Source organism: Macrotis lagotis, chromosome 7 (assembly GCF_037893015.1).
Source record: "Macrotis lagotis isolate mMagLag1 chromosome 7, bilby.v1.9.chrom.fasta, whole genome shotgun sequence".
Classification (NCBI taxonomy): domain Eukaryota; kingdom Metazoa; phylum Chordata; class Mammalia; order Peramelemorphia; family Peramelidae; genus Macrotis; species Macrotis lagotis.
This window is the reverse complement of record NC_133664.1, coordinates 190,568,747-190,590,922: the sequence shown is the minus strand read 5'-3', so window position 1 is coordinate 190,590,922 and position 22,176 is coordinate 190,568,747. Positions and strand designations below refer to the sequence as shown.

General features: G+C 33.0%; 1 protein-coding gene across 2 annotated transcripts in view; it reads left to right on the top strand.

Moving 5' to 3' along the window:
- The window catches only part of LOC141493241 (solute carrier organic anion transporter family member 1B3-like), a 74,987-nt gene extending 53,630 nt beyond the window's left edge, over nucleotides 1–21,357 (top strand). The window contains exons 11-15 of one of the 2 annotated variants that reach the window (XM_074194317.1): nucleotides 177–339; nucleotides 1,821–2,005; nucleotides 12,827–12,891; nucleotides 15,035–15,152; nucleotides 19,479–21,357. In XM_074194317.1, coding sequence (XP_074050418.1) covers nucleotides 177–339; nucleotides 1,821–2,005; nucleotides 12,827–12,891; nucleotides 15,035–15,152; nucleotides 19,479–19,698 — 751 coding nt within the window. In that variant the 3' untranslated portion in view covers nucleotides 19,699–21,357. Of the gene's footprint in view, nucleotides 1–176; nucleotides 340–1,820; nucleotides 2,006–2,347; nucleotides 2,557–12,826; nucleotides 12,893–15,034; nucleotides 15,153–19,478 lie in introns of those variants that run through there. The other variant, XR_012470159.1, reaches the window with a different exon arrangement.
- The last annotated feature ends 819 nt before the right edge of the window (nucleotides 21,358–22,176 follow it).

Sequence of the window (22,176 nt, the reverse complement as noted above, 5' to 3'; positions counted from 1 at the left end):
CTTAAATTTCATTTGTGGAATCTGGTGAATACTAGTTGTTTTTTTTTAAGACAGAATTAAAATCAAAATTTAAAATCATGTTTTTATGATTCTTTTCTCAGCTTTTTCTCATCAGTTTAGAAAGGATTAGAAAGGATTATCCTTCTCTCTGACAAATATCTATGTTTTGACTGCAGAAAAGACCCAGGGACACCTCAGAACATCTCATTTTCTTTCTGCAACTCAGACTGTAACTGTGATGCCAGTCTATGGGATCCTGTCTGTGGGGATGATGGACTCACTTACATGTCCCCCTGTTTGGCTGGATGTAAATCTTCAGTAGAACATGGAAAGGAGCTTGTATGTATGGTGGCTTTTCTCTCTTCTGCATCATAATCAGTACAGTTTTAATTGGCTATTTGCTTTTCAAGTCAGTCAACAAATCATCAGTTCAGTAAAATGCTCAGACACAGTAGTGTCAGTCAGAATTATTGTTTGCTGTTGAAAACAGGGATTTCTTTAGGTAGTGCAAACTGAAGTCAGCCTTCCTAACTACTAACCCTCAAGTCACCCTGTCTTTTGATTCTGTAAGAAATGTAATATTGTGATATTTAAAGATAATATGTAGTTCTAAGAAGTCTTCTAGAATATAGTGGGCCAAGAAAAAATGGAATTAAAATATTGGTATAATTAAAGGTAAACAGTGATCCCACAGCAGAAAGTTATTTACTCTAAAGGAGTTAGTAATAACAATAATAATGATAGTTAGATTTTATATAATTCCCCTTTCAAAGACTGTATTAAGCCCTTTAAAAATATTATTTTTATTTGATTCTCACAGCTCTGGGAGATAAGGTATTAATGTTATCCCCACTTTACAGGTAAGAAATTGTAGATAAATGGAATTTTAGTGATTTGCCCAAAGTCACACAGCTAATAAGTATCTTGAGATCATATTTGTCAGATCTTCTTGACTCCAAACTCAATGCTCTATCAACTCTGCCTCTTAATTGTCATAATCACATGGATTCATGCTCATTCTACATATATATATATATATATATATATGTATGTATATATACATACATATATAATGGGCATGCATGTATCTATGAACATAAATAAATGCATAACAAATCTTGAACCATAGGATATAAAATCATGAGATAATGGCCATGTCTAATAGCATGAAAGAATGGAAGAGAAAAGCATGAGTAAATGAATGAAGTTAGTTTAGAGTTACTGTCAGCAAAAGGAATATAGAACATTAGTTTAAAATGATCAACTAATGGTGCTTCCTTTGGATTTTAAATATTTTTATTTAAGTATAGTAAGTAAAAAGGTAATAATTACTTGCAAATACTTTTCACTAAGGGTGGCTAGGTGGAGCAGTGAATAGAGCACCAGCCCTGGAGTCAGGAGTACCTGAATTCAAATCCGGCCTCAAACACATAATAATTACCTAGCTGTGTGGCCTTGAGCAAACCACTTAACCCCATTGCCTTGCCAAAAAAAAAAAAACAACATACTTTTCACTGGTAGATCAGACTATAGTACATAATTGTAGAGGAAAAGAACACTGAATTTGGAGTCAGATAATCTGAGTTCAGATTCCATTTTGCCACTTTTATTTCTGTGATACTGATCAATTTGCTTCCCTCTGTGGGTTTCAATTTCATATGCAATCAAATGAAAGGTTATATATGCCAAATAATATTTTAGGATTCTCTAATATTGAATTTAGTTGATGATACTAAATTTTTTAAATGCAAATAAATGGTATTATCTGTTGTTTTGTACATTGTAATTGTATTCTATAATAACTCAAAATTTACTTTTAGGTGTACCATAACTGTAGTTGTGTTGAAGCTAACAGTTTCCAGACTGGGAAAGCCTCAGCTCATTTGGGCAAATGTTCAAAGACAGATGATTGTCCAAGAAAACTTATTTATTATATTATAGTAGCTTCTTTGATTTCCTTTACCATTGGAATGGGAGGTGCCTCTTCTATAACTCTGATTTTAAAGTAAGTAATTTGAAAATCATCATTGAATATGAGCTCACAAATAATTCTTTTAATAAGAATCACACATTTTCATAATAATGACAGCTATATCATCTTCATAATATGATATCATTATATGACCTTTTAAGATATGAAAAAGACCAAAATCTGAGAGTTCCCAGAAATTTCAACCTTTTACATTATTAGCAAAACAAGAAGAGAGTAATTAAATCCCTAAATATGTTGAGCACCAAACAATATCACTAAGAATAAAATTTGAGATTTCCTTGGAAATTAGCTTACTGGGAATTGGACGTTTGCAATCTGAAGAAGAGAGAATAAACATATTAACTTCTCTTTAAGTTGACTAGAAGGATCCTGGAGACCACAATGTAAATAGAAATTTACAAGTGGGAGAAGTTTGGGAATAAAGATAATGAATTATGACTTGTACATGTTGGATTAGAGATGCCTACACTGATCCAGAGAGAGGAGGAAGGGAGAGAGAGAAGAGTATCACAAAAACTCTGGAGAGTATATCCAGGAAGAGATGCTATCAGCAGTGACATAAGGTACTGAGAAAGGGCTATTAGATTTATCAATTTGGATATCATTTATATCTTCAGAGAAATCAATTAAATATCAGATTGTATAGGGTTTAGCATATATATATAATATATATATATACATACATATATATATATATATATATATATAAGGGAAAGTAGGATCATTGATTATAGATGACTTTTTCAAGGACATTAGCTGAAATGAAGATGGGAGAGAGAGGGACTAATAGCTCACAAGCAGGGTAGAAACTAGGTATAATTATTTTCTTTAAGGATGGGGAAAACTTGGGTTTGGCAGGGATAACTAGTATCTTGTATAAAAGTCAAAATGCAAACATCTTTTTAGCAAAGCACAATGGGTTGAATCTAATATTTACATAAATGGTCTTACATTTAGCTTCAATTCTTCATTTCACAAATATAAGGAAAGGTAGCCAAGAAAGTAGTTTATATGAAAAAAAAGCACCTAGGGACTTCCCTAGACTACAAGCTCATCAGGAGTCAGCAGTGTGCTATGGTAACTGGTAACTGAAAATAATTGCTAATACAATCATTTTTCTAAAAGTTAAGTGACTTTATTTCCAGAACAAGCTTATAGTAGGGGTAATAATCAAATACTTGACTTAGGACTCCCAGTCCTCTGTGTTTTTTTATATTTTATATTTTTCTAGCCATGCAAAGATAGTTTTCAATAATTGTTTTTTTGCAAGATTTTGAGTTTCACATAATTTTCCCTTCCCGCCCCCATTCCTCCAATAGAAAGCAATACAATAGAGCTTATACCTGTATAACCATGTTAAACATATTTTCATATTAGTCATGATGTGAAAGAGGAAAATCAAAAAGAGGAAAAACAATAGAAGGAAAAAACCTAATGCATAAGACAAATTTTAAAAATTGAAGATGGTAAGCTTTAGTCTACATTTAAACTCCATAATTTCTTTTCTGGATATGAATGGTATTTTTCACTATAAGTCTTTTAGAATTGCAGAATTTAGAATTTAGAATTGTTCATCATAGTTGTTCATGACACAATATTCAATCATGAATTATATTTAGAGGGAGACTGTCCAGGTCTAAGGAGCTAACAGTATTGTTACTTTCTATATTGAACAGACTACATGTGGGACAATAATTTCATTTCTAGGGACTGTAATTTCAGAAGGATTTTTAGAAACTGGAGAGCATCTAGAAGGAGGGAACCAGGATGATAAAAGGTCTTAAGTTTACAACCTACAATGATTTGGTATGTTTAGTTTAGAAGAGAAGTCTACAATTAGAGTGGTTGTGGAGAAAGAAAAGAATATCATGCCTGATATGAAATATTTAAACTCTTCATATGACAAAGGGAAAAGATTTCTTCTCTTGGTCCCAGGAGGCAGACTCTAGGGCAGCTAAGCACCACAGTAGATAGAATGCCAGGGTTGGAGTGACAAAGACTCGTCTTTATGAGTTCAAATCTGTTCTCAGATACTTACTACCTGTGTGACCCTGGAGAAATCACTTAAACCCCAGTTTCCTCATCTATAAAATGAGCTGAAGAAGGAATGGCAAACCATTCCAGCATGATTGTTAAGAAAATTCCAAATAGGATCACGAAGTTTCAGATACGACCAAAAACTACTGAACAGCAAGGCAGACTCTGGAGTGATGGATAAAAATAGTAACGGAAGGATATATATATATGTATATGTATATGTATATGTATATGTATATGTATATGTATATGTATATGTATATGTATATGTATATGTATGTGTATATGTATATGTATATGTATATGTATATGTATATGTATATGTATATGTATATGTATATGTACAAAAAAGAAGAATATGTTGTTTCATTAAAGGTCTTTAAATAATAGCAGAGGAATAATTCTATTCAAGATGTGAACTAAAACCAATTGCTTCTGAAATAGTCCAATAGGAAGATAAAGCATTTTAATGCTTAGTATATATCCAGTATTAGAATGAATAATAAAGAGAAAGATAGTCCCTGACCCCAGGAAAGCTACATTATGATATAAGAAGACAACATCTAAAGAGGAACAGGGAGCTGAAAGCCGAGAAGGAGATGGTATAGAAATGGCTAATAGGTGTGTTTGAGGATTGGTTTCAGACAAGATAAGATCAGTTTATATTTTTAAAAAATATATTTCTTACAAAAAAAACTGACACCTTAGATGAAATAAGATATTTTAGAAATTAAGAATTCTCAAACTAACAGAACCACAGAGAATTTCAGCAATTCAATTTCAAAGGAAAAATTGAACAATCCATAAATGAACCTCCAAAGAAAAAATTCCAGAATCAAATGGATTCATAAATAAATTCTAATAAAATATTCAAAGACCAGTTATCTATTTGCAAAAAATCAAAAAAGGAAATGATCTTTTATGACATTGAAATTGCATTCATGCAAAAACCAGTTTGAAAACATTTAATTTTGAAGTCTCTTATAAAGTGATTAAGATTGGAACATATGTGCAAAGTCTAGCATCACAGAGAACTTCTTTTCAACTCTGAGATTCCATTATTTTTAGTGTGACCTACTTAATCTCTTTAATCACCTTCCTTTGTCATCAGAAGCATTAATGATGGCATTTTTGGAATTTTGTCCTTGAGAGCTTTCCTTTTTCTTTAGTCAATTTCTCTTTAAGAATTTCATTCTCATATGTATCATTTCTCTGAATTTTTTGAAATTCACCACCTTGAAGCTAGACTAGATATCATATTATACCCTTATTTCATCTGAACCTGCTGTATTTCTACTTTTCTTTCATTTCTACTTCACAATCTAATTTTCAATTCCTATAATATTAAAAAGGACTAAAGTCTCACTTTTGATTGAAAAATCTTTCTATTTTTTTAATAATGTCTAATGTGGAACTCAGCAAAGACCCAGTGACCACCTTTTTTTGTGATTTTTGTTAGGGAATCCTGCTAGTCTATAAGGAAATCAAAATTCTATTATTTATTCATTGAGCAATGAATGAAGAAGAAAAAGTCTGGAGCTTTGTAGATTGTGGTGATTTTCAACTTGAATCACACCTACTACCAGGAATGGAATAGCACAGAATGTCATATAAAAATTTCATTTCCTACACGATTCAGAGGACATTTCACAACCTTTCTCTTTAGAGAGCTGCTAGTCAGTTTGCTACCCCAAATTCTTTACTCCTTTTGACAGTCCTCCAGATGTGTGATCCTAACCAGTTAGTTAATTCTTCTATCTTAGGCTTTAATGAAAAGCTTTGCTTGACCTTAACAGGTTCCAGATGCTGGTGTGACCTGCCCCTCTCTCCATTTCCTCATTCTTTCCCCTTTAGAAAGTGAACTCCTGGTCTTTTTTTCTTTTGTACCTTTCTTTCTATTCTTAGTGCTTGGAACAGTGTTCGGCATAAAATGAGGACTTAATAGATGTTTTTTCACAAACATTCATGACTTTGCCTAAATACTCCAAAATATATGTATTTTTAATTGCTAGTATTGTAATTTCATTAGAGTAAGTAGCTCTAAATAAGGAAATATGTTATGCCAAAGCATGTCAGTGTTGGCTCTGCAATCTGGAGAGTTATCTAGGCATTCTAGGGCATTAAGAAGTTAAATGACTTGTCCAGAGACAACCACAAGTATGTACTGGAGAAAAGATTTTAATTTACAACTTCCTGATACTGTGAGGGCACTCCATCGACAGCATCTGTTGCCTCTTTAAGAGGGGTTTTTTGCCTACTAAAAAGATCCTCTATGACTTCACCAAATGACAGAAACAATTTAGGTTTGTAATCTTTCAAAGAGAATGTCAACTCTGCTTATTATGATTCTGGTACCTAAAGTGTATAGATTCATCTTTCAACAACAGCACAGAATATTTGACATTAGCCATTTGAGAATTCAGCCTCTGAACATTGCTTACTAAAAGTACTTTTGAGATATCTGATTCTTCAGACTGGTGTTTAACAGACATGCTCACTATCTATTTCTCTAGAGCAGTGATTCTTTCCTTGGAGTACACAGATCTTCAATTAGTCTTGAGATAGATTTCAGTTACTCCATATATTTGGATGGAAAAATATTATCTTTATTTTCACTGACTTTTGATTTACTTTATAATTCCATAGCTTATTTTTCATGTATTTAAATATTTTCTGAGATTGGGTCCATAGTCCACTCACAGAGTGACAAAGTGATCCATTAAAAAAAAAAACTTAAGAAACCCATCTAGAATCTGTAACCTCTTATATTTTTACCAATATAATCATTGCCACAACTTTGATTCTGCAAGGTCAGCATTGTCTTTTGATTATATCATCTCACTGATCTGTTGTCCCTGCCTCAACTGGGCTTCTTTCTGGTTAGCTGAAATCACTACTCTTTCATACACACATACACACACACACACACATGCAAGTATGTATATTTTATATTGTATACATATATGCAAAGGTAGAAATGTGTGTTGCTTTCTGAGTATTGTGCATTCATATTTATGTTTCTATATGTTTATACATATATGCATATATAAATATATGACTTCACTTTATATGTGATATATTTATAAGGCTTATTATGTGCCAGACTAAGTGCTTTACTTAATCATCTTATTTGATTCTCACAATTCTAGAAGGCAAATACTATTACAATTCACATTTTAGAAATGAAAAAACTAAGACAGACATATCAAGTTACCTATTCCTGGTCACATAGCTAAATATCTGAAGTCAGATTTCAGTTGAAAGTCTTCCTGACTCTAGATCAGCTCTCTATCCATTGTACTGCCTAGCAGTATAATCAGCACACCTCCTCCCTTAAGTGAGATGTCTCCATTACTAATGCCTGTAATAAATGATATCTATGGTATCTGTACTTCTGCTTCTGGCTAGATATCACAAGGAATACCTTTTTCTCCTTACCTTTTCTCTCTCCTCATCTCTTCTCACTAATTCCACTTATTAGATTTCAGCTGGAATCTGCAACTGAGACCTACCTCTTCCCATAAGAGATAAGGATTCCACCATCTCTTTTTTTAGCTTAGAAACCAGAAGCAATGCTTCAGCTGTTGTAGAAAAGAAAGATTTTTATAAACCCAGTCTCATCAGACAAAGGATAAGTGACTTCCTATCCACAAAGCAGCTAAATTCTTGGCAAATACAAAATAACCTTATAGTTAGCAAATTAGAGCCCTTTTGAACTCAGAATCATAGTGTTACAGAGTATAAGAATCAAAAAGGGAATTTTTGCGATATCCTCTATAACATGTTCAGTGAGAGATCTTTATTTGAATACCTTCAAAAAAAGAGAACACAACACCTTTTTAGGCAGCACATTCTACTTTTCAACATATCTAATTATAAGGAAGTTTTTGTTTTTGTTTTATTTTGCTTCACTTGGCCTATATGGTACTTCCATTCATTATTAGTGCTTCTGCCCTCTGAAGAAAAACAGTGTAAGTTTAATCCCTCTTCCACATGACAGTCAGCTATCATATACCTATTGAGTCTTCTCAAAGCTAACTCCTTCCTCCTGCTAGTATGATTGAAATATATATCCCAAAACAAAGTGTTAGAAAAATGAATTTATTTAACTCCTTATGGGGCTTATTTGTTCCTGAATCAGAAACATAGAAATAGTCTATCCTGAAGCATAAGGATTTCCAAGTGCAAGACTTGCCCCTTGAAAAACTCAGGAGCTGGCAAAAAAAAAAAAAAAAACATTCTGAGCATTGAGACCCTTAATGTTAAGTTGGTTAGACTGCAGCTAAATAGTTCATTGAGCACCAACCCTGACATCAGGATTTAAGTTCAAATCCAGCCTCAGATACTTAATACCTACTTAGCTGCATAATCTTGGGCAAGTCACTTAACCCCATTGCCTTGCAAAAATCCAAAAAGAAAAAGAAAAACAATCATTAAATTAAATAAACTGAATGTACTTTTTGGTATCTCTATCACTACTTGCTAATTTGGCACTCCTCCCATTCCTCAGATAGAAACCTTCCCTTAAAACAAGCAATGGAAGTAAACAAATCAACAAACTTCACCTCTAATCTCTTACTCCTCTACCAAGATAGGGAAGACTTGTTTCTTAATCAGTCTTCTAAGGTCATGTTCCTGTTATAGTTTTCAAAAGTTATTTTCCTGCTATCTACATCCAGAAAATGAATTATGAAGTCATAATGCAGATTAAAGCATACTAGTTTCCCTTTTTTGGTGGGTATTTTTTGGGGGTTTTCCTTTCTCATGATTTTTCACTTATAGTGGATAGACCACTGCCCTTGAAGTCTGAAGGAGCAGAGTTCAAATCCAATCTCAGACACTTAACACTCACTATGGCCTTGAGCAAATAACTTAATCCTGATTGCCTTGTATCCAGAACCATCTCCAGTCATCCTAATTCACATCTGGCCACTGGACTCAGATGACTCTGGAGGAGAAAGTGAAGCTGGTGACTCAGAACAGACCCCCCCTCACTAAAATTCAGTTCATGTGCTTGTCATAGCATCAGCTTCCCTGATATCACAGTCTTCTTTGAGAAAAAAGGACAAGCATCAGTTCATAGCAATCTTTCCATGTAACTAAAGCTATTTTTTTATTTCTTATACTGTAGTAATAATTCATTATATTCATAATTTGTTATGAATATTTATAATTAAAATACATAGGTTATAACTTATTCATGAATTTCCCAATTCATAGGCAAGCTTTTTATTTCCTACTCTTTGCTGCCAAAAAAGGTGATGCTATAAATATTATTATACATATGGAAATTTTTCCTTTTTCTTTTTTTCTTTTTGAGTCTTTCATTAGGTTAAAATGCAAATGTTTCTTGGTTAGAGTTTCAAGTTGCTTTCCAGAATGGTTAGACTACCTCATAGCTCCAATAACAATGTATAATGTGACTAACTTACATATATCGCATCTCCAACATGACATTTTCATCTTTGTCATCTATGCCAGCTAGGACCTCAGAATTATTATACTTCACACTCTTATATTGTAAATTATTTGAAGTATTTTTCATATCATATTTGAAGTTCATCATCTAAAAATTGTCTGTTCATGGCCTCCTACACCTTAATGGTTCTTTTCTTGTTTATCTGTATCAATTTCCCAGAGTCCTTAGATATAATACTTTTAACTTTTTCCCTTATAAGTCTAGCTGCACTTAATTTACCATAGGAAAAAAATTCAATTCTATGTGGTTAAAATTTTCCTTTTATTTTCTAGTTCATTGCTCTACCTTGTTTAGTTAAGAACTCCTGGCCTAGTCAACATTATGAGTAATGTATTTCTCTTCTTTTCTAAAATTCCTGTGACTTAACCTTTGATATTTAATTCATGTTTCCATTTTTAGCTTTTAGTAGTACCTACTATGTCAGATACTGTGTTAAGCATTAGGGATACAGTGACAAAAACTGAAACAATTCTTCTCAAGGAGTTTTATATTTTATGTATGTATGTATGTATGCACATAAAAGAGCTGAACACATACATATGTATATGTGTGTGTATATATGTGTATATATATATATATATATATATAATATAATATAAACTAAATAAAATGTAGGAAAATACAAGAAAATGGGGATGGAGGGGAAGCCTTAAATACTGAATACATCAAGAAAGGTTTTGTAGAAAGTGGTACCTACATTGAATCTTGAAGGAAATGAGAGATTTTGTGTGGTCAGAGGTATCTTGGAAATCCAAGAATTCTATGACTGACAGATAGCCTTCCAGAACTGAGAAATGTAAAGAATAGATTAAAAAGTCAATTGTACTAGACAAATGTAAAGAATAGACAAAAAGTCAGTTGTACTAGTTTACAGAACAAAGGAATAGAAGTAATGTAAGGAAGTAAGACTGGAAAGATAGGTTCAAGTCAGGTTGTGAAAAAGTATTTTTTTTAAAAAGTTCATATTTTATCTTAGAGAAATTGGGGAGCTACTGAAGTTCATTTAATAGAGGAGTGACCTGGTCAAACCTTTTGTTATAGAAAATCACTTGGGCAACTATAGAATAGAGGGTGAATTAAATAGGTTAAAAATAAGTAGAAACTTGAATCAAAGAACACAATTATGAGAACATTTCCATGACTTAGGTTGATGAGAACTTTGATCTAAGTTTATGATCATGTGAGCAGAGAAAAAGACTCAGATGTGAGAGACATTATGAAGACAGATATGTTTTGATAATATAAAGTTGAGATTTGTGGAATCTTTGGGAAAAGATAGGATATATAAGGTGAGAGAAAGTGAAGCATAGAGGTAAAAGATGTTGCTTATAAACTTATAAACTTAATTTTTTCTCTATTGCTTCCAGTATGCTTTTGTATTTTTGTTTGTTTATTTTATTAGGATAGTTTTCTTGTATAAGTAATTCTTGACCTTAGATATATATTAAACACTTTGTGGCTATATTTAATTATTTCTAGGTCTTGTTTATCTATTCATCATAAAATTTTCTATTGTTTAGAAAGTATCAAATAGTGTTGAGATCTGATGCTGAATGTTAGGGCTCATTATTTCTAATTTCTACAAATATTGCTCTTGGAATTCTTAATTTTTTAATTCCTCCAAATCAGTGGTCAAATTAAAATAGAAACTCAGTTGACACAGTGACTTAAAAAACTACAAAGTAACATTCATAATATTGTATCATATTTTATTTATTATGTTAATCAGTTCCCAATGAAGTTTAAATCAGGTTCCTGAAGATGGACTTATGGTACCAAACCACAAATACTATAGATGAATTTAGTTATTAGCTTATATACTACTATAAAGTAACTACTTGGAGGTTTGATTTTTACCAGATTAAATTTGTAAAATAATAGGTAAAATATTGCCATTTTAATTTTATTAGCACATAATAGTAGCAATATAATGTTGGAATTAATTGGTCTTTTAATACTTAAAATAATTCACACCTAAATTCATCTGTATCTGAGTTTTTAAAATTATTTCATAATATGGAAAGTAAATAAATAATAAATGCTGTTCACAGAATTCTGTTTTTTACAAAATGACAATTGAAAAAAATCATCCATGATGTTAACCAGCATCCCTTTTGTCTTATACATTTAAAGCCAAAACAAAGTTTGTCTCTCCAAAAGAATGGCATACTTTTTATTCTCGGGAGGGGGGCAAGGAAGTAGGATTATGTGACTTCCCCAAAGTCATACTGCTTGTAAGTGTAAAGTATCTGAGGTTGGATTTGAACTCAGGTCCTCCTGCCTCCAAGGCTGATGTGTTATTCACTGTAACACCTAGCTGACCCATCATGCTTTCTATTGTGATATATCCTAGAAAGGTAGGCAATTAAAGCATCACTTTCAACATGAAGCCTCACATGTCACCTTTTATTTAACTACTTTTAATTTTTTTATATTTGATATCTTTTGTAAAAAATTATGAATATAAAGTATAAGTAATTGTCTCCTCCAATAGAAGAAAATGTCCTTGGAATTAGAAATTGTTTCATTCTTTTCATTTTCATAGCACACAGATGGCATTTATTGAAAACTTGTGGATTGAGTATTTTTGTCAGCATCTGCAATAAAATTCAATACAAATCTTTTTTTTTACTAAATAGCTAAAATAAAGCCACAAGGTTTAGAGTAAATTTTCTGCTCAGAAGAGTTATTTATAATCCAGTCTGTGTTCCTAATAACATTTTTCTCTGATGTTTTTATTTGACCTTATTCTGTAGCAATTAGAATTATCTTTTTCACTGAACTTTTATAATAAAAACAGTTAAGTAAAATATGCCAAAATAATTTTATCAGACAATATGTGCAAATTCTGTTCATATAATTTTCCATCTTTACAAAGAGGAGGTATTTCATCATCTGCCTTCACTGAAGTAGATTGCAATCTCTCCTTATTTTTGTAGATATTTTCAAGTATTGCTAACGTAAGAGTTATTTTTTTTTAAGAAACAAGTCTACTTTTAGACAATTCCATCTGAACATGATAGTATACCTCTTGGGCCATATTCAGTATCTTTTCATTTGGTAATATTGCCAGCTTTATGTTCCACATTGATATAGTTAATTTCTTTAAAAAGAAGATAGTCTTAAACTTTATGGAAAACATAAAGACTTGGATCCTGTCCAATTTCTATAAATGCCTTTGGAATTGGAATATTTTAAAACATTATATGGTCAGAACATTTGCAAGTATCATAAGCATATGAAAGGTACTAAGAATGATGTATATTAAATAATGTGATAATCTGGAAATGTCTCAATGCTCTTTGTCTTTATTTCAGGTTTGTTGATCCTGAACTGAAATCATTGGCAATAGGTTTTTATACATTGACTATGCGAGGAATAGGTATGAGGGTTTTTTGTTTTTGTTTATGTTCTTACTGTAAAGTTGACAGTTCTTATCTGTTTAGGAAATTAAATGCAACAAATATCCATTAAGTGAGAGAAATTATGTTAGGGAGAAGAGGTAGTAGGACTAAAAATGATATTCTTTTTGTGGTTTCTGCTCTAAAGTGGGAAGGGAGGAACACACACATAAATGTCATGTAAAATAGAATCTAATAGAATGGAATAAAAATATTGTTTCAAAAGTGTCTGGGAAAAATCTAAGAGTTTGGGGCATTATTGTTTTAAGCTGGGGAAATCAATGAAGGTTATGTGAAAGAGATAGTATCTGAACTTGATGTTGAAGAGTGATTTTTTTTTTAGGTTTTTGCAAGGGAATGGGGCCCCAAGGTCACACAGCTAGGTAATTTGTAAGGGTCTGAGACCAGGTTTGAACTCAGGTCTTCCTGACTCCAGGGCTCATGCTATATTCACTGTGCCACCTAACTGCCCCTTTGAACAGTGACTTTAATAGTTTTATGAAAAAATATTGAATTCCAAGTATGGATGATAGTCTACTAAATTAATGGAGGTGGGAGGAAGAAAAGTAAGATCAAAGAAGAGTTAGTGATCAAACTTAACTAAAACAAAAAAGTAAGCAAAGAGGGGCAGTGTAAATAAGAATGATAATATCATTAAGGGACTTAAAATAGAGACTGAGGACAACATCTTATCCTAATGACAATAATGTTTTTGAGTAGGTAATTAACATGTATTTAGTAGAAAATTTAGTTTTAGCATTTGTTTGAAGGTTGTTCTAGGGGAAGAGTCTGGCAGCAAGGGGATCAATTAGGAGGTTACTATAATAGTCCAGGAAATAAATGATAAAAGTCTAATGTGAGAGATGTGTAGAACAAGAAAGTGGGATTAATGGAAAGGAAAGAACCAAAGATGAAAGATTTTGTATCTTGATAATTCTGGGATGATTGTAACATCAACAGAAATAGTGAAATTGGGATAAAGAAGTAGGTTTAAAAAATGACAGAATGTCAGAGCTAGCATAGACCAGAGGAATCATTTGAATGAGCTTCCTCATTATTTTTGCATAATAGATATTTAAACGTTCTTTTTTACACTTCCTGGTGACTCTTCCCTAAGAACAACAACACCTTTGTAACAAAGAAGAAAAGACAAAGCAAAGCAATGCATTGACAATGTTTGAAATTGTATGCCTATTTAGGCCCCATTCTCCATGACTTTTCTTTGAGAGAGGAAATAAATGAAGTTACAGCTTTATTAAAATCTAGAAATCACAGTTGAAAGGGATGTAATCAATTATTAATCTAATCTATACCCAAAGAACTACCCTAATTACAACATACTTTTGAAGTTGTCATCTACTTGAAGATATCCAGTGAAGGCAGGGAACCATTATTGAAGGTCTATTTTAATTTAGGATAGTTCAAATTGTTATCTAATTTTCCATCACAGCAAGTTTCTCTCTCTCTCTCTCTCTCTCTCTCTCTCTCTCTGTCTCTCTCTCTCTCTCACACACACACACACACACACACACACACACACACACACACCCCTCTGTATTTCTGTATTTATCTCTCTGTCTCTTCCTTTGTCTTTCTGTTTCTGTCTCTGTCTCTCTGCCTCTGTCTCTGTCTCTCTCTCTCTTTTAATTCTCTTTTCTTCCTTCTTTCCTTTCTTTTCATGAATATTACTTCACAAAGGCATAATAACAGGGTAGTGTGTATGTTTCCTGGGGGAGATCTCTAAGCATTATTTGGATCACAGATGCAATAAATCCAATCACTCTTCCAGATACTTTTAATGTAAAATGAGTTGCCCTAGTTTTCTTATCCTTTTGATTTCATTTGAAAGTGATAATGGTAGAAGCAAGAAAATTTTTTTTAATTAAACTTTATCCATTTAATATATAATCAAGTAGATTCTTCAATTTATCCTTTAATTCAAAAGTTCTTAACCAGACATCAAATATTTCCAATTGGTTTCCTTTATAATCCTAAGTATTTTTTTCTGTTCTTAAAAAACATTGATCAGAAAATAAAACCATAGGCTTGATTAGTCTGCAAAAGAAGTCAATGACACAAAAAAATGACAGCTTTATCTTGATATGTGTTTGTTTAATATTATAGGAGGAATTTTATCTCCTATTTATTTTGGAGCAGCAATAGATGTAACATGCCTAAAATGGGCCATCAGTAGTTGTGGGGTTCGAGGAGCATGCAGAATATATGATTCTGTTTCATTTAGGTAAGTTGTTATTGTGATTTCTTGAAATGACTTTTCTATTGACTATGATGATTGCAGAAGAATGAAATGACATTATCTTTTAATATTGAAAGCCATGTTCAATTGGTTCTCTTTGAAGCCTTAATAAATTACCAGATTGAGTATTTCTTACATCCTGTTTGGAAATCATAGATGAAAGGATAAAGATGATGACAGTAAACTATTCCATTATAACATACATTCCTCAAAGCTATTAATGCACAAAGGGCAAAAAATAACTATTCTATGTCTTCTATGACACAAAAAGATAATAACTTCTGATGAAAAAATAACCTATAAAGCACTATTTGTTACATAGTCTCATTTTAAAACTCTAGTAAAGATAAACAGTCAAACATCTAAAATTTGTTCTATATTCCACCAGCTACATGATCTTGAACAAATTACTTAATCTCTCCAAGTCTAGGTTTCCTTATCACCAAAAATGTATTTGGTTGCTCCACATTACCTAGGACATTGCTAACAAATCAAATTCATTCAATCATTAAATAATTGTTAAATATATCATGTGTGCCATAAACTATACTAAAGTCTGGAAATATAAAGATGAAAAATGACAAGTCCTTGCCCTTTTAACTGTTATAGATGAGAAAAAAATATTAAGATGGCTAAACAAATCACTATAGTTTAAGTAAGAAAATGAATTGATGATGATGTTTGTCCTTTATTCTCAAACAAGACCATGACATCAAGATGCCATGACAAGCATATAAATTGGATTTGAGTGAGGGAGTGCTATGCTAAGTTACCAGTCTTTCTTTATACTCCAGAACTATCTGGATCCAGGGACCAGATATGAATCAGGAAGACTGAAGGCTGATGCTGGATGCAAGACAGTTTTCTTAAGAGCAGCTAGATGGTTCAATAAAGCACTGGGCTCTATCCACTGGATGACCTAGCTGCTCTTAAGAAAATGAAGTACACAAATATTAATCTGAGTACTAGGGAAGAAGTAGCTAATCATAGTGGAAAGGAACAGAAGGATGTAGACATGGAGCTGAACCTTAGTAGAAGTGAAGGATTTCAGTGACCTAGGTGATCCAGGTATGGAAGGTGAGGGGACTGAATGAATGAATGTATAAATGAATGAGAAATTATTGGGTTCTTTTTAATATGGTAAACTCTGAAATAAGTGGTAGAGATGCAAAGTACATACTTCGACTAAGGGAGACAACATATAAAAGGAACTTCATATACAGAATGGAGGGATAGCCCTGGAAATCCTAAGGGCACAGTGACAAGGTGAATATAGCAAGGCACAGAAGTTCAGAACTCTAGCAGGCTCAAAGACAGAGTCTTCAGACTATTTAGTAAATAGAAGAAATGATAAGGCCTGGAGAACACTATGGCAGGGTTGCAGATAATAAGGCCTGATGATCTTTCATCTTCCATTAGAATTATTGTGCCTATTAAGTTTGGGGCGAGGGGGGGGGGAGGGGGGTCCAGGCATCAGGGAAAGGACAACAGAAGGATAAGAAGGCAGAGTACCATCTTGCAGGTGTTCTTGGAGCTGGTAGGCAGAAGGAAGGCCAGACCTTCCTCTTTCCCTTTTTAGGTGACAGAGGGCAGGGTAAGAGCAGTCCAGGTTTCTAGAACACTGAACACAGATGAGTTAAACTTGGAGCCTTCTGGCCTCATACAGACTGCAAAGCTCCTGAATCCAAATGAATCTAATTAAAAGGTAATTGTGAAATGTTTAACAAAATAAATGAAGTATAATACAACATAGATAATGTTAATTTTCATTTTTTTTTTAGATTTTCTAAGGGAATGGGGTTAAAGTGGCTTGCCCAAGGCCACACGGCTAGGTAATTATTATGTGTCTGAGGCCGGATTTGAACTCAGGTACTCCTGACTCCAAGGCCAGTACTCTATCTACTGCACCACCTAGCTGCACCAATTTTCATTTTTCTAAGGCAATATGTGGCCAGAGTCATTTCTATTTGATTTTGATACTACTGACTACATAATTGTATACTATAGAAGTCAAAAGATTTTATATGTATGATAAGGCCCTTAATCCTGAGGTGGTTGTGTCGGATTCAGTTGTTTAAACTGAACCTATTAAGGACAAGAAAACTGGAGAAAATTCTCTTTCTGGATCAGTAAAAAAAGCCTGGGAAGCTGGGTGATACAGTAGGTAGAGTCAGATCTGGAGTCAAGAAGTCTCATCTTGTGACATCAAATCTGATCTCAGAAACTTACTAGCTGTATGATCCTGGGCAGTCCATCCCGTTTGCTTCAATTTCCTCATTTGTAAAATAAACAGGAAAAGGTAATGGAAAACCACTTCAGTATTTCTATTAAAAACCCCAAATGTGCTAAATGGGCTCACAAAGTGTCAGACATGACTGAAAAGACTGAGCAACAGCAACAGAGAAGACTCTTGAAATGATGATAACAGAAAGCATTCCTCACAATGAAAACATATCCACTGCAAATGCAAAAACCAGAAGTTTGAGTCATCTAGTATACAACAAAAATGGAATATGTAAAATTTCTGCTACATTATGTGACAAATGAGAATTGTCTAGATTAGTACTAACAAGCATATTCAAAGGTTTTTTTAAGCAACAAAATTGGCAAATGGTAGACTGCCTTCTTAGAGATGAGATATCTCACAAACAATAAAAATGTGAAAAGGTTGATGGAATGAGCCATTGGTTCAATTATTTGGGAAAAAAATTATAAATAACAAGTATAAGTCACTGATATTGGTTTTCCATGAATGTAGGCTGTCACGCTGACAAACTGTGGTAGATTTGAAGTATGTAAGTTTTAATCTTGCTTTCCTCATCTGTAAAATTGTACTTTCTCTGAGGATCCTCATGTAGAAGTTATTCATCTCTAGTTCATAACTTCTCAAATAGGTAATCCATAATACTATGGATAATCCACCCCAAAACTCTGATTTACTGAATATTAATATATTATACATTTTCCTGTTCATTAGTGCAGCAAGGTTTACCATCTTCTCATCTCAGTAACATTCATGTTATTCTTATGTTTGAAATATCCATGGCATAAAAATTCCAAACCCAATTTGACAGATCCTCTTACTTCTTTTGACTGATAGCCCTCAGGAGTCCTGAGGAAATACATTCACTATTCCATCACATACAGTGGAATTTATTACCTACTTTTGACATTACTCTAGAAAAGAAGGAAAATATGTGTTAAAAGGAACAAAACAAAATGAAATTTCTTGAATGATCAACAATTCATTTAAAAATGTATTTGGACTCAGAGACATGAATGGAGCATGGGCATGGAGTGAGAAACACATAGATTTGAAATCCACTTCAGTCACTTTGTAGCTTTGGAACCCAAACAACTTACTGAGCTTCAGTTTCCTCATATGTAAAAATGGAGATTTAAAAAAAAATAGAACCTCCTTCCCAGGATTGTTGTGAGGATCAAATGAATTAGTAAGTATAAACAACTTTGTAGATATGAAAGAACCATTCAGGTAATTTCAAAAAACCTTAGAGTGGTTTAAATTTATTAGAGTTCAGGATAACCCACAAAAATATTCATTTTTATTATTGCATATATTCGTTTTTCAGTTTGAGGGTTTTCCTTACAGAAATTTCCCTATAAATCTTGATATTATCAAAGTTAGAAAAAATGAGGAGGCATGTTGTAGAGACTTTTCCCGATATTGTTCCCCATTCTTCAGGGTTTTTCCACCCCTATTACCCAAAAAGGATTTCAAGAAAGTTGAAGACAAGTCATTAAGATAATACAAATTTCTGATTGCATCTCTTCTAATCAAAGATGAGGGCAAAAGCTTCAGAGACCTCTTGCTTTCCTTTCCTGATACAGTTCCCCTCTCTTTGGTTTATTTTTCTTTTTGTCTTCCCATTAGTCCCCAATCTCCACCAATAACCTGCCACAACTTCCAACATGCATGATTTATAATGAATGATCATTTCACCCCTATAGAATAAAGGGGAAAAGATCTCATCATCAGTTTTATCTCCTCCATTAAGAGTTCTAATTCACAATATTTATTGCCAATTCCTTTAAAAATCTGCTCAAAGACACAAATGAATATGCTTAGTTTACAAGGACAAAAATTCATACATTGGTTTTAAACCACTCTTTAAATGTGTAGCTGGCTATGGAATTTAAATTCAAAGGGAAGTAAACATTTTAATTATTTTATCATATAAACAATTTAAATATTTCTTTAATTAAGAATTCATTGTAAATCCTCATTATTTTTAAATAGTCTATAATGGTTTCTTAGCATTAAAAATGAAAAACATTAATTTCCTTTTATAGAAACACATACCTTGGCTTGACCATTGGACTAAGAGCACCAGAGTTCATCTTTTATATCTGCTTATTCATTGCTATGAAGAAGAAGAGCTATCAAGGAAACAACACTGGACCTTCTAATAATGAAGGAATAGATGTGGATGAATCAAACCTTGAAGAACCTTTAACAAATAACAAACAGCTGACAGCCTCTGCTCATATGGACAGTGAAAGCCCCATTTAGCCTGAACAAATACATCTCCACAAACAAGAATCCTTTCCTTCCTTTTGTAAGGTGATTCAGAAGCATCAAGAACCAAAATGTCAATCAGGAGAAAAGTCTGATTCAGTTACCATGCTCTTTTTGAGATGAATCTGAGAGTTATAATTGAACTGATTTTCACTGAGAATTCCTATACTTTTTGTTCTTTGTTATTGTTTTTTAATTGTACAGTTGTGTCTAACTCTATGTGACCTCATGGACATTTTTCCATGACATTTTCTTGGAAAGATATTGTAATGATTTGCCATTTTCTTCTCCATTGAGTTTGCATTTTACAGATATTGCACACAGGAGTTAAGTTATTTGCCCAGATTCACACAATAGTATGTATCTGATACTCAATTTGAACTCAAATCTTTCTGACTGCAGGACCAGTAGCTATCTACTATACCACCTAACTGCACTTTTTATTTTTACTGAGTATTAATTGAGCATATGAAACTGTTAATGGCAAAAAATCTAATAGGAAAATAGTGGTATATATCTTGCTCTAGTGTTGCTATATGAATATAATGAAGATTTATGTATATTTCATGAAGCATTGACAACAATGTAGAAAATTAATAATTAATTATTACACCTATTATTTTGTCAAAAGAGAGCAAGATTACTGACACAAATAAAAAAACAAGAGAATAACTCTTGCTAACCAAGAAGTTACTGATGTTCTCTTTTACAACAAATTTAACTCATGTCTACTAATGTGTAAGATTCAGAACCTACGATGAAGCTGTTTTCCATTCCCACACACAACAATCCCTAGCATATCCCACTTCTTGTCATTTTTTGAAACAAAATTATTACATAATGAATGCCACATAAGTTGTAAACAAAAGTTCAAAAATAGTATAAACAAATGTCGATTAAACAATAGTCAAAACCAATATTCCCAAATTCCTTGAAATATATTTTGTCCCCAATTTACAAACAAAGATTACAAAGTTTTTTCTTTTGCCAACAAAAAACTTTTCAAAGCAATCAAATTAAAAATCCAAACTAAAAGGAGTAACTTTTAACTCAGGTAACATTTAACTATTTCAGATCTGAATTACATAAACACACAGGAGTTTAGACACTAACACAGAAACAACTCTCTTGTATCACATTTACCAAGATGAGATTGATACACTGGCCAATATCAGATCTCAGAATACAGAAACATTTTCCCACTTCTCCAGGCCAGTAGAAAGATGTAAAATGTCTTATAGATATTTAAATACACATATACACACATAACACACCAAAATATTAGCCATAGGCACAAGCTTCATTTGAAAGAAAAAATATAAATTTCCCAATCCCAGAAAAAAATCTTCTTCCCCCTTTCTCTTAACTAATTGAAGCATGAAGCTTCCCAATCAATAACCTATTGAAAAGCATAGTCATTTCTCAACCCCTTCCCCTCCTCCCTGAACCAGGAAGAAGGCATGGGAGTCCTTTTATTTATAGAATAAGTTTTTGGAGGGGTCTTTTCCTTGTAGCGAAGCCTGCATTCCATCTGAGACATGAGCTTGAGTTTTGAAGTTCCAAAAAGAAAGATTTCCCTTCTCCCTACCCCCCCTCCCTCTGCAAAGGGTAGAAGCAGCAGACAATGAGAGAGAGCATTTGCAATTACATGATGGTTGACAACAGTACAATTTGGAGTTGTTGCATTTTCTAAACAGTAGTCAACACCATTACAAACTGTACAACAGCATATGACATTTTTGCTCTCAGCAGCGGAAGTGCAGTTAGTGTTCAATTCACAGCCCTCTGGTGCTAGAGAAATGGCTGAGGCAATAAAGTGAAACTCATTGTGGCTTCTGAAGTGAAATTCATTGTTGGCATCAGGGTCTGCATCAGATTCTGCATCAAAGTCAGCATCAGGTCTGCATGCAGCATAGTGCAATCAGGCAGGCAGCAGCAGTCAAAAAGAATGGCACTCAGTGATGGACTGCTGCTAAGGAAGAAACTCCATCCCCCATTTAAATTTCCTTGTCTATATTCTGATCCCTAGTGTCCTGACTTTTCACATTTTGGGCACAGAATTTTAGGATGATGTGTTCTGACCTTTCTGGGTTTAGTTCCTTGGGCACTCCAACAATCTTTCTTTAAATGTCCAGGTTTTCCGCAAACAAAGCAAGTCTGTTTCTCTTTATTTCTCATGTGCATATTAGCAAATGCCTCTGTCATTAAACTTGTGTGATACACTTGAGACCCTACTCTGTCACATCTTTGAATGACTTCCTCAAAGGTGGCCTCCCTTCTTAAGCCAATCATTGCTTTCTGACAATCAGGATTTGCATTAGTCCATGCTAATTGTTTTATTAATACATCTATTTCTGCTATATCTCCTAAAGTTCTTCCTACTCCCTCCTGTAACTAGAAATTTACAAAAAGAATTCTACAAAAGCCTCATAATTTCTTTGTCTAATAAGTGCAAATGGTTCTTTCTTATCA